Raw genomic sequence first — 12,764 nt, 5'->3', positions numbered from 1 at the left:
TTACATTACCATTAAACACATTAAAAAAGAATGTGTAGATATTATTTTGGGAACAGAAAAAATATATAAATAATTTATATATAAAATATATAAATTTCCATTACTGTACATTACAAGAGAATATATTCCATTTACATTACACAATAATTCCCTGAGTAATAATGAGGCTAAATTAGGTAAAAACACACACAGTATAAAAGCAGCTTGGGTCACGTGTAGACAGTGGCATCAATATTGGTTTCCCAGCACAACTTTTGTAAATGTGCCAGACCAATACTACTGCTAGGAAAACTTTTGTACTGCATTTAATGCTCCTACTATATCATTCCCTCTAACTTCTAATACAAAATTATAATTCAGTACAGCATTTCTTTTCTGTGCTCCGAGAGATTTCTCATTGAAAATACTCATATATGTACTGCAATATAGTCGGAGGGTATGGATCAAACAACCAATTTTAGAGAGAAACATGAATATATTTACTGTATAATTAAGTAATTTCCATTTGAGATAATTTAACAATGAACAGGAAGCATATGTGCTCTTGAGACTTACTTTCAGGATATACATTAATGTAATCTACATATGACACCCCAGGTGTAATATGACAATTACACTTTCTCCATCATTTATATACAGTATAACTAGCATTGAATCACAACTCATAATCACTTAAATATTCTTAAAAGCTATGAATTAACCTTTAAAACTAGAAAAGTGTTTGCAATGTTATCCTTTAAGGACTGAAGCATAAATGTGTGAGTAAGCAATTATTACTGAAGTGGATAAAAGCACATATTTTATCACCGAGTGTTCTCTGTCGGTGAGGAAAGCAAGTAACAATGTAAAGCGAGTCTCATCAAGGTGCACATTTGTTGCTTCAATTTACTGCTAATGAGAATTTGCAAGCAAAAGTGTAGCATCAAAATCAAATAATAGTTCAAAATGAACCTTGCACTGCCAAATCTGCATTAAATGTTAACCTGAGCATGCATGGATTAAATACATCCTTCATTCACTCTACATTATTAATCATCTACTGATTTAACTATCAAGAGTTTCAGTAAAATAGTTGATTATGATCAGATTTTTATCTCGCCAGAGGTAAAAGAAAAAAAAATTGCCTTTGTATAAGAGATTCCCCAAAACACTCAGTATTTATTTCCTCTTCCATGTTAATGCAGTGAATATCCCTAATGTGGTACATTTTCATCAGTTGTAATTGTGTACTTCTGTGAAAGTAATATGTACCAACAGGAGGGGGGGGGGAAGGCACATGTGAATGGCAGATTTTGCCAGTTTATCAGCCACTTTTCTGAAATCTATCCATATGACTCAGGTACACAGCAAAATTCCACAGACTGTGTTTACGATGAAGTGTGGAAAGGGAAAGCTCTAAGCCTGCTAACGGAAGTCAAAGGTCATTGGTTCATGTATGCATATGTGCAAACAAAAATCCAGCACTGAATATAATGAAATGCCCTTTCTGGTAGACCACTCACCAGCTTCCCTAGCTATAGTACTAGGACTGCCAAGACTTAGGGAATTGAACAAGACTTCCGAAACTCCCCCAAGCCTACTAGGAGCCAGGATCAAAATGAGGCTCTCTATGAGACGAGGGTAACTTGAAGATCAGAGATCAACCCAAAATCAAGAAAACACATGCAGAAAGCATACACACATCAAATTAAGCAACTGCTTGATAAGAAATTAGTAACTCTGAGGAAAACGAGTAACAATCTTTGCTGTAATGCATCACCACAGCTTTTAGTATGCCTGATTACCACCAGATGACAGCCCAGGTCATCCAAGTTGCACATTTTGGCAGTTTGTTATACTTTGCCTGCCACCTCATTCAATGGAATAGAGGCAGAATAGTGCACCAGGAGTCAAAACAAGGATGCTGAAATTTCTAGAAATTGAAGCCAGGATGCTTGCAATTGCAGGTAAAATACTTTGCAGGGTGACTAAAAGGAAGCACTTATGGCACAAATCCTGTGTAACTTTCCCTACCAGAATAGGAGGAGAGAGAGAAAGGGGTAGTAACAGAAGGAAGAGTGAGCCACATAGAAGTCTGTCACTGCAATATGGCAGAGAAGTGTGAACAGCTTCGGAGAAAGGGTTTCCATGTGCTATTCAGAGGTGAGGTGCCTTAAGAGGAATTAGGGTGTAGATGTCAAACCAGACACCCACAGAACAGACCTCTCTCTCTCTCTCTTGGGGAGAAGAGGAATCATTGTGACGGTGTTTACACCATGGTAATTTTCCTAATTCCCTTCAGGTAACTAATTTTCTTCAAGCATTTGCTAATTTTGGTGTGCTTAATCTTTCAAGTGGGTTTTTCTCAGATTTGGGTCTATCTCTGATCTCCAAGCTTCACTTGCCTCATAAAGAGAGAGCCAGAGTCTTAGTCTTAGCTCCCGCTAGGCCTGAATAGGTCTCAGACCTGATGCATCTAAGACTTGGGCAGCAACTGAGGGGGTCCTCCAGGAAAGGCATAGAAAACTTTGAGTAAATATGATAAATGGATTAAGAAAGAATTGACACCACAAACTTGAACACTATTCTGTAAACAACACACAGTTCAACACACAAATCATTTCAAAATTTGAAAGAACTTCTCAGTCATACTATATTTGTTGCAGATTTATAACATATCGTACGAAAACTTGCACAGGTGCCAAATATCAAAATGATAACATTCCCATTACAAACATGACTTATGAAAAGCAATGCCAATTTACCTGAAGTGAAAAAATTGCAACATGTATTGTTATTGACGCTGCTTGATGTGTCAATTATTGTGGAAGCCCAGTGCCAAACAGTAGCATCTGCAGCAGAGAGTATACCTTTTCATCACAATATACATTGCAGTTTCTCTTAGAATTTACTTTTAACTATACAGTATTTGTTATGATAACTTGCAAATAATTGTGTTGAATGTAATGAAATGCCCTCTCTTAGTGGGCCCCCCAAAGCATCTATAGCTTATATACAGGGTAACTAGGCCTTGGACCTCCACAACAGGCTTCTGGAACCCATTTGTCGCCTACAAGAAACTGGAACCAGAATCAGATTCACTTTGACGTGAGGTAGAGCCTAGGGATCAGAGATCAACCCAAAACCAGAGTTAAATTCACCAGAAAGCATAGGTGCAATAAAACAAGTGATTGCTTGAATGAAAAAGTGATCCCCTAGTAAATAAGGCAAACATTCATTGCCATGGGAAACTACCCTAACTGTATGTGGTTTGCCATCAAATGACAGCCCAGGTCACCCACAGTCACACTCCACTATCCCCTCATTTGGGACCATCTGTGACCAGCACCCTCCCATCCCCAACCTCATGGAAAATAAGGGGGAAAAAAAAAAAGAGCTACTGGGGGGGGCCACTCCAAACAAAAAATACACTTGTTTACATTCAAAAGCTTGAACGTAGCTTCAGTAGCTTCTCGAGCATTCTCACAATGGAGCCTTGAGAGAGAGTAAGTCAATGAGAGCTGAAAACAAAAAAGTAATACATCAGAACAGATGGCAGGGGTTTAGTCACAGAGGAATAACTGGAGAGAAGGAGGACTGGGGCTGAAGAACATCACTGGTATGTCGAACATCCAAGTGCTACATAGGTGCAGCGAGGCCAAGGAACATCAAATAAATAATGGGAGAATAACACACTGTTGGACTGCCAAAAGTCCCAAGCCTAGAAGCTGAAAATAAATTAGGGGAAAAAAACAAAACTTGCACTTATTGACTGGAAGAATTCACAATTGACTGAAACAGAAAAACTGGGAACAAAGCAAGAGAAGAGGGGTTAAGTGTAGTCATTCAGATTAGTCACTCACATGTGGTGTGAGTGACTTATCACTCACCACATGTTAGTAGCACACACAAAATGCCACACCATGGCCACAGACCGGAGTGTATAATGCATCACCAGCAGAACAAACTAAGCACCAATGATCAAGAGACACCTTCCAGAAAGGTGAAGTCTCATTCATGGCCAAGCTGGAAGGAGACAAGTGACCTGGGTTGTCATTTAGTGGCACTCGAGTGCATCACAGTAGAGTTACTAACTTCAAAGTAAAGATTGTTGTCTTTCTTTCAGGGTAATTAATATTCTCTCAAGCAAATATTTATTTTGATTTGCTTATACTTATATGGAATTTGGGGGGGTTTTGGGTTTATATCAGATCCCTAGGATCCCCAAGCATAGAGAGCACCCATCTGGCCCTGGCTCCCAGTAGGCTCGGGTGGATCTCAGGCCTGATGCAATACCCAAAGGCTTGGCAGCCACAGTGCCAAGCTATGCCACATCATGGAGCTACAAAGGGAGCCCTTCCAGAAAAACAAATTAATTTTTAATTAAAATTGTCAAGCTTATGCCAATGCCAGATGCAACGGACGTTGGGATGAAAAGGAAGGGTCTAAGCCCCCCATTATTTTATTCAATCGGTATTACAGGATACTGTATATGTACGTATGTATGTATGTATGTATGTAGTGACAATTTGACCAGAAGGTTAAAATAAATATGGATAATTAAACACCAAGTAAAACTCACACCAATTTCAAGCATTTCTATAATGCAGATTCTAAAAAAACTGACCAAAAGCCAACACGAGTTTCATTCTCTGTAAATACTGTATAACCAAATAGAAACTTTAGGGTAAGCATGACCAAAATTTACAAATTTTATGGCTTATATGAAATATTTATTTATAAAGAATACATGCGATAAAGTTACATGGTTGATATGTAAATTCTGAATTTTAAATTTTAGTAAAATCACCAATTACACATTGCATTTCTAAAATTATGTATTTTAGGGATACTCCGATTATGAAAAATGAATGCAGATTCCTCAAGGAATGTGAAATTACACAAGAATACAAAGGACAAGAAATTCCAAAGAGAAAACTTATGCAAGTATCATAACCTTTGAAAAAGTGGGATTGTGCACAAAAACAAATTGAGTCAATGAAATGGAAAAGAAAACACCAATATGAGAAATTACCCAACAACACAAAAAAATATTTCCTGTGCATCATTATATCTACACAATTCTGCGTTGGTCATAAAGATGATTATAAGTTACCTTCTTTATACACAGTAAGCTTTCCATCATCATGGCCAATGACGAGCCTTCCTGGAACAGTGGGATGCCAGCGATAAGTGACAATCCGGTGCGTATAGCCATAATCTTCACGGACAGGATAAGGCTCACTGTTATCGGTATAGTCCCACAACTGAATTGGGCCACTTTGAGTGGAGAATGAAAGAAGATCCCTGAATAAAAGAAATGCATTAATTTATACATTATAATATACTGTACAGTACTGTTTTAAATAAAGACAAGGTAATTATCAAGAGAAAGCACTAAGCCACAATGGTCACATCTCATTACTGGAACATGAAATTCAGCCACTCAAATGTCACAATTGCCGATTAATTTTATAGTAGGTAATGGATACATTACACAAAATTATAGTAAAATATACCTTAAGAAATTAAACAACCCTAGAACATAGACTATCTTATGAAAAGTACACAAAGAGGGTTAAAGGAAGTTAATCAATTCTTTCTTGGGTTTATCCCGTTCTAAAAGAGGTTGGATTCTGCAATACTTAAAACACATGTCAGTTATTCTTGATTGGACTGATCAATATCCAGCGACTCCCTAGGTCCAGGGGTGGGGAACCTTTTTGAGAACGTGTGACTAAACTGGTGATAGTTTTCTAAAAAGTTCTCGGTGAGTGCCATTTGAGAAAAATATGTTTGAAAGCATTCTTAAAGAATCTTTGTTTAAATGACCAGTAACCGAGTATGCATGACAGCAAAATAGTTACGCATCTATTATGTTCGGAACACTGTGCCATTGGTTCCCCACCCTTGTGGCCTAGGATAATATACAGTACTGGAACCTTAGGAAGCAATAGAATGAGTTCGCTCAATTTTTTTTAATGCACTCAGACATGTAACATTTTTCAAATTTCAATTACAGGAACAATGAAATCATTTTTCTGACCTGCGTTCTGTGCACCATGCAACCATAGAGGGAACTCGGCAGACACTGACTCCCCTCTTTCCTATACTGTACATCTACAGTACACTAACATGTGACAACAGAGAGGACTCGGCAGATGCTGACTAACCTGTGTCCTGTGCACCATGCAACGACAGTAGGGACTCGGCAGATGCTGACTGCGTGCAGTACACACTGTCTTCCCACACTCCATACACAAACTCTTTGATCCAAGGATGCACTGTTAAATATAATTGCATTATGGGATAATATATCTAATATAAAAGGAAGCTGTATTAATAATAAAGTAAGCAATTGCTCACAAAGTTATAACAATGGACTGGAAAAATTAGAGTGCGCTAATTATGCAAACAAAATATGCCAACAACATGAACAAATATTTGTACACTAAATAATTTTGTCCACTTTGTACATTCTTCTCTCTCTAATGATTTGGAATTTAGTTACCTTAAACAATAACAATGATACATATCTCACCTAGCGAGGAGGTCATCACTACAAGGGTGCCAATCAAGACAGGTTATGGTCTTGCGGTGGTCAGCCAAGATGCTACACAACTGCCATTGATTACTTCCTGTCTCAACCTAGCAATATTAATAATAAATAAATTATGTAAATCACAAAATAATGTATGTTTATTAATATATATTATATTGTGCACTTTCCATTCAGTAACAATGAACCGATATAAAAAATTAGTACAGTACATTGGCATCAGCAGGTGTTAGGTATGACAAATTTGAGACAGTCATGAAGTGAGGGTTTATTCACTGCTTATATGCATAACTAAATTTGTTTATAGTCAATTGATCCATGAATGAATGAATCCAAGAGCTCAAGAAATAGTAAAACTTGGGTGTGCAGTATTCCCATTCATGGCAAGCAAGGCTCCACCAACATTGGCTCATAATCATTGACATGGGACTCACTCTTAAGAACATTGTAAGCTGCAGAGTTCTTTGAACTGTTTATTTACAGTTAAAGCTTCATTTAAAAAGAAATGAGTGACAAAAATAAATATGATAGAAAACCAAAAAAACATGAAGGCCAGATGCACAGTTTTCATGCAAGAAGAATGTTTTATGTACAAAACCTGGAATATGGAAATTGAAGGAGGTTTTGACTACTGCATAGGTACAACAACTGTATTTATTTATCTATGAAAATTAATAAATTATTATAAACAATAATCATTGTACATTTTTCAATAAAATGCAGAACTGTGAATAACAGAAAATTTACAAAGCACTAATAACAATATCTTGTGAACACCGTATCACACTAACTCACCTCATACACATAAATGGCAAGTGTTGCAGCATAGGCAAAGCGTCGAGAATGAGCAGTACATATGTTGTGATGCCAAGGTTGGCCACCAGCTGCGAGGAGTGAGAGTTGCTGTAACATACCGCCCCTACAGAGAGAGACAAGGAATGAGGGTTGCTATAACATACTGCCCCTACAGAGAGAGACAAGGAGTGAATGTTGCTCTAAAAGTGTAGGGGACAGCAACATTCAGAGGCTACAGAGACAGAACAGAGGCTATAGATAAGGATTGGCACCCAGTCAATCCTCCCCGGCCAAAGCACTCGTGAAGCGCCGGGCGAGTCCATTACCACTGCGCCATGGGGACAGAAATAAATGTTTATGTTCTTCATTTATTCTTTGCAAATTCCACGTGTCCATATGAGCTTGAATAGCTTTTCTGGACACCAGACAAGTGAAAGTCATAGATTCAAGGCCTATTCTGTCCTTTGTAGTGAAGTACTTATGAGAGGGAATGTACTAAGCCAGTATGACTATACAATACTGAGTTAGAAAGATGGGTCCCAGCAAACTATCACACAACCTTTACCTCAAAGGATATGAAACTGAACTACAGTGAATATGAATATGGCATATGGCATATTCCTATAACATACACCCATAAAATTTACCAATAATCTATTACAAGAATTTTATGTCTATAAAATCCATATATTTACTCTACAAAATGGCAAATCAGATGAATACCTTATACCAGAGGTTAAGTGTGTGGGAGAGCAGTCAACGGAGGCCTTCAGTCCTCCCCCCAGTACACAATGACTGCTGGCACTCTGAATGTAATTTGCATTTCCATGGAGATCCCATACACAGCTGTTGTCCCTTAGAGTATGAAATACAATTTTTAACAAAAAAATAAGTACAAATAAGATATGTCTTTATCGTACACAATAAAGAAGTAGCCTTTATCCCAATGAAGGCATGTCTCATAAAACAATACTGTGAATACAGTAACCTTATACAGCAAATACACATACTGTACTCAGTACGCAACAACGACCACAAAAACACTGATCCAAATATGCAGAAAACCAACATGTGAAAAATAGAGAATGCTAAATGCATTTTCAGGCTCAATTCGCTTTACTTAGAGCATTTTAGAATGAGAATGAATGAGAATTCATTTTAGAATGAATGCCCTCATTCTAAAATGCTCTGATGAAGGCGAATTGACCCGAAAACGCGTTTAGCATTCTCTATTTTTTACATGTGGTTTTTCTGCATACTCAGTACATGCTCAGTGTATACAATACACATATACAGTACTACACACACACAATATTATATATAATATAATATCTATTATATATATATATTAATTCAGGAAAACTTGGCTTATTAGGCAAATCGGGCCTTGAATAGTAGGCCAAAAAGTGAGTTCTGGCTACTAGGTACGACATATATATATATATATATATATATATATATATATATATATATATATATATATATATATATATATATATATATATATATATATATTATTTATTTATATAAATAAATAAATAAAAGAGGTGTCTAAGAAAAACAAACGGTTCCAAGTCAACTGAAACCAATCAAACCGAGCATAAAACAGTACTGTACAGTTTACCAAGACTTTAGTAAGAAAAAGTACAAGACAACTAGTCCAGCTAAACACAGCTACTAATGACAACCAAAACATACATGGTTTCTATGAGAATCTAAACATGTTAGAACCAAGAAATGAATGAAACCAGACAGGAATATCACAATGCCCAAGTACATGGACCGATCACTTACAATGTCTGTATAGGAGAAAGAGTTGCCAGTTCAAGTCCTGAGGTACTACAACCTTCACTGTGCAGATTACCGTCCCTACTTAAGTGGATGCAACCTGAACACTCGGAGTCAGTGGTCGACCATGAACTCTCGCTCAACAAAACGTCCTCTACTTGCTCTACATAACTGTGAATGCCATCATAGGATTTCTTTTTCCAGCGCGACATACCTCGTTTCAGTTTCTCATTGGTCGCTCACCATACAACTTCTACCACTGTCAACGGTCTGTTTTAAAAGAATAAAAAAAAGTGAATAAATAGATAGTACAGTACTGGTAAAAGATGCATAATGAAAAGTAAATGCTGAAAACCAGCATTAGTTGAAGTGGCTAAAAATAAAGCAACGAGTTAAATGAGACTTCACTTTATGAGTGGCACCTTGGTCGCTTTCGAAGGTCTTAGCACTGGACCCTTCTAGAACACTTATTTTTTCAGACTAGCATTTAGCCTCACTAGAATAAGTACCATTTTAAACTGTTTTACTCCACTAAATATGGAACAAGGGCTCATACAGAGCTGGCAAAATACTGTTAAATGCTCTGATAAGTTTCTATGTAGGTAAAGGTGTAGTGTATGTGTAAAGGTTAATGGTATAATGAGTAACTGCTTTGATTTTAATGTACAAGTATATCAGTATAACACCTTTGTTATTTAATATACTATTGTATTTCCTTTTTTTTTTTTATATACAAGAGTTCTTGCATTCTTTGTACAGCCACTAGCACGCATATTGTTTTGGACAAATCCTTAATCCTATGTTCCCCGGAATACGACCTCGCCAAATCACTTAAAACAACCAGGTACCCATTTTACTGTTGGGTGAACAGAGGCTACAGTTAAGGAATGGCGCCCAGTAAATCCTCCCCGGCCAAAGCACTCGTGAAACACCAGGCGAGTGTCTTACCATGTTACGGCCCTCTCGGGTCGCAACCGGGTTCTTTCTCTGATGTAAGTAGAGTTTGGGTATCCGGCCCCAAGCTAGTAGTGGCTTTCAAGGGATGTGATCCGTAACGCAAGTAAATTAAAGGGGAAGGGAAATAAAGGCAAAAACTTAATAATATAATTATTACCGTCACCATAAATAATATATATCTTATCACACGGGGGAGGTATTAACACTATTATATACAGTGTGGTCTTCCTCTGAAGACGCGGAGTGTTCCACGGTGCTCGACGATGCTAAACTCTTGGTCCTCTTGTGGCCTCACGACGAATCCTTCGATTCTCTTGAGTCTACCCTGGCCACAGGCCAGCCAAATCACAGTTCCACTGGGGGCACCGTCGTGGAGGCCTTCAACCACAAATCCAGCCTGTAGCTGGCAGGTTCCAATCAGCAACGCTGGTTAGGCCACTCGACGACCGATACTAGGGTAGCGAGCCCTAGTCAGGAGCCTCGTGTGATCCCACAGGTCACTCTCCTCACAACACCCCAGTGGTTAAGCGTCTCCACCAGTCAGTCCCGGGTACGACAATCCCTCAGCTGCCACGTCACAGGCAGGCTAACACCTCAGTGTTCATCCGGGGGGTGACTCACAGCTGCTGCAGCAAATACTTGGAGACAAGACGGCTGCCTTGGGTAGACTGATCCAACGTTCATTACAGCAGTCCCAGGTCGACTCTGTAATCAGACACGTCATCAGTACTAGGGACACTCTAGGGCACCCCACTTACAGGCTTAGACACAAACGCCCACCTATCCACTCCATAGATGGCGTTGCTGTCCAAGCGTCGCCTCACCAGAGGTCAGCAGCGGCTGTGTTATGAGCTGATTAGGATGGGAAACTAGCCCTTGTGGCTGGTATTTCTCGTCCCCACTAGCTGGCGTCATCCATTTGGAGGGAGTTTCGGGAGCTGACCCACAGATGGCGCGGTCGTCACTGCTCCGTGCTCGGACGCTGGGCTTGGGTCCCGTAACATTACCACTTTGCCAGGGGGGGACTGTACAAATGAAGTAGATCATGACGGACATCAAAGTTAAAATGTAATGGAGGGGTGCAAATCCCTCGTTTACCTTGTGTAGTGTATAGGGCTAATATGACTAATTGGATTATGTCATACTGGTATTTATGATAGTTAATGATAGTTCTCCTCCATACAGTTCTTTTATCAGTGTGTGAAAGAAAGCTATGAAGATTAGGTTAAGAAATGTTACAAAAATGTATAAGATAAGACTGTTAAAAGTGAATGTGAAAAAAATAAATTGTTTCATTGAATGTAATGAAATACCTCTTTCTGGTGGGTCCCTTCAAGGGGTTTTCCAGTTACCATTCCCTGAGCTCAGGATGAAGAGGAACATGCCATTAAGTATACTGAAGGCTATGGGATTGTATCCTCTTGTGGGGATACAATCTGTTGTGTACCTGAGTCATGTATCTACCTGTCTAGACTCTCAGTACAGTGAGTGTCACTGCAGCATGCATACATCCAGTCTCTGGTGAAGAGTAATGGGGGAGACAGCAGCAGGTAACATTTGGAACCAGCACACGACACTCGTCTGTCCGAACTCACCTAGGCTATTGGATGATTGATGTTTTGCTCACTAGTTACTTAGTCCATAAATTCTCATATAACTTAAATTTGTAGAACTCATTTTATATCACAACTCTTTGGCTTTTGTGTTTGGCTTCAATCCCAAATTTACCCCCCCCCCCTCCTTTTCCCCTTAAAAGATATATTGCTTTGTATAAATGGTTTCATCTTCTTTTTTTCATTCCATGTAACTGTTATCATTTTTTTTGTCTATAAATTTTGCAAGCATTTACCTACTTAAAATTTTCTTAGATTAAGGACCTGCCCGAAACGCTGCGTGTACTAGTGGCTTTACAAGACTGTAATTACCATATTATGTATCCTCACATTCCCAATGTACCTTCTTGTATATGCATAAATAAATAAATAAATAAATACACTATAAATGTGAAGTGTACTGTATGTGAAAACCTATTAGTCATCTAAATAGCAAATGCTTCATTCACTAGTAACTTTCATTCAATTTTCTTTCAACTCACAACTGATAATTAGTTGCTGGTACTTTCAACTCACAAAATAAAATTGGCATACATTTCCAGATTAAGTTTGGTCCATCAAAAACAAAACAGACTAGGTGGGGGGGGGGGCTTGTATAACAATGGTTAATAAACTCGGTTCAAAAGTTATTGGTCCTAGCTTCGATTCTTAAGCAGGGCGAGACGTTTAGGCACTTTTTCTTGCACCCAGATCCGCTGTTCACCTTGCAGCAAATAGGTACCTGAGAGTTAGTTAACTATTGTTGGTTGCATCCTTGAAAAGCTCAGTTGGTGTCGTAAGTAATTATGAAAACAAGACGACGAGCTCAGAAGACTAGCCTGGCCTAGGTGGTCGTCGATCAAGCTAACAGTAAGACACCATTGCTTCAGTGAGAAGTGGTCAGCAGCCAGGGCGCCAGCGTCGTGCAGTGTGGTCATAAGATAAGCTGTGGTGGTGTGTGTGTGTGGTAGTGGCAGCCACTGCTATGGCTCTCCTGCTGGCCACGACACACACAAGACACTGGAGAAGTTACAGCAACACAAGAGCTGCCTTCCTCCAGCCCCCGGCCTCTGTTGACACGCCGCCGTTGCCTA

The 12,764-nt window shown here is 38.8% G+C and overlaps 1 protein-coding gene across 1 annotated transcript in view; it reads right to left on the bottom strand.

Annotated features, from left to right (window-relative positions):
* The window catches only part of LOC123766569 (WD repeat-containing protein 17), a 35,902-nt gene extending 23,152 nt beyond the window's left edge, over positions 1-12,750 (bottom strand). The window contains exons 1-7 of the mRNA XM_069308396.1: positions 12,510-12,750; positions 9,128-9,391; positions 8,057-8,188; positions 7,334-7,457; positions 6,521-6,627; positions 6,153-6,263; positions 5,096-5,286 (exon numbers count right to left, since the gene is read on the bottom strand). Of these exons, the coding sequence (XP_069164497.1) occupies positions 5,096-5,286; positions 6,153-6,263; positions 6,521-6,627; positions 7,334-7,457; positions 8,057-8,188; positions 9,128-9,333 (871 nt within the window). The 5' untranslated portion in view covers positions 9,334-9,391; positions 12,510-12,750. The remainder of the gene's footprint in view (positions 1-5,095; positions 5,287-6,152; positions 6,264-6,520; positions 6,628-7,333; positions 7,458-8,056; positions 8,189-9,127; positions 9,392-12,509) is intronic.
* Between the last annotated feature and the right edge of the window lie 14 nt (positions 12,751-12,764).

This window comes from Procambarus clarkii, chromosome 62, assembly GCF_040958095.1.
Source record: "Procambarus clarkii isolate CNS0578487 chromosome 62, FALCON_Pclarkii_2.0, whole genome shotgun sequence".
NCBI classification, from domain to species: domain Eukaryota; kingdom Metazoa; phylum Arthropoda; class Malacostraca; order Decapoda; family Cambaridae; genus Procambarus; species Procambarus clarkii.
This window is presented reverse-complemented; position numbering and strand designations above follow the sequence as displayed.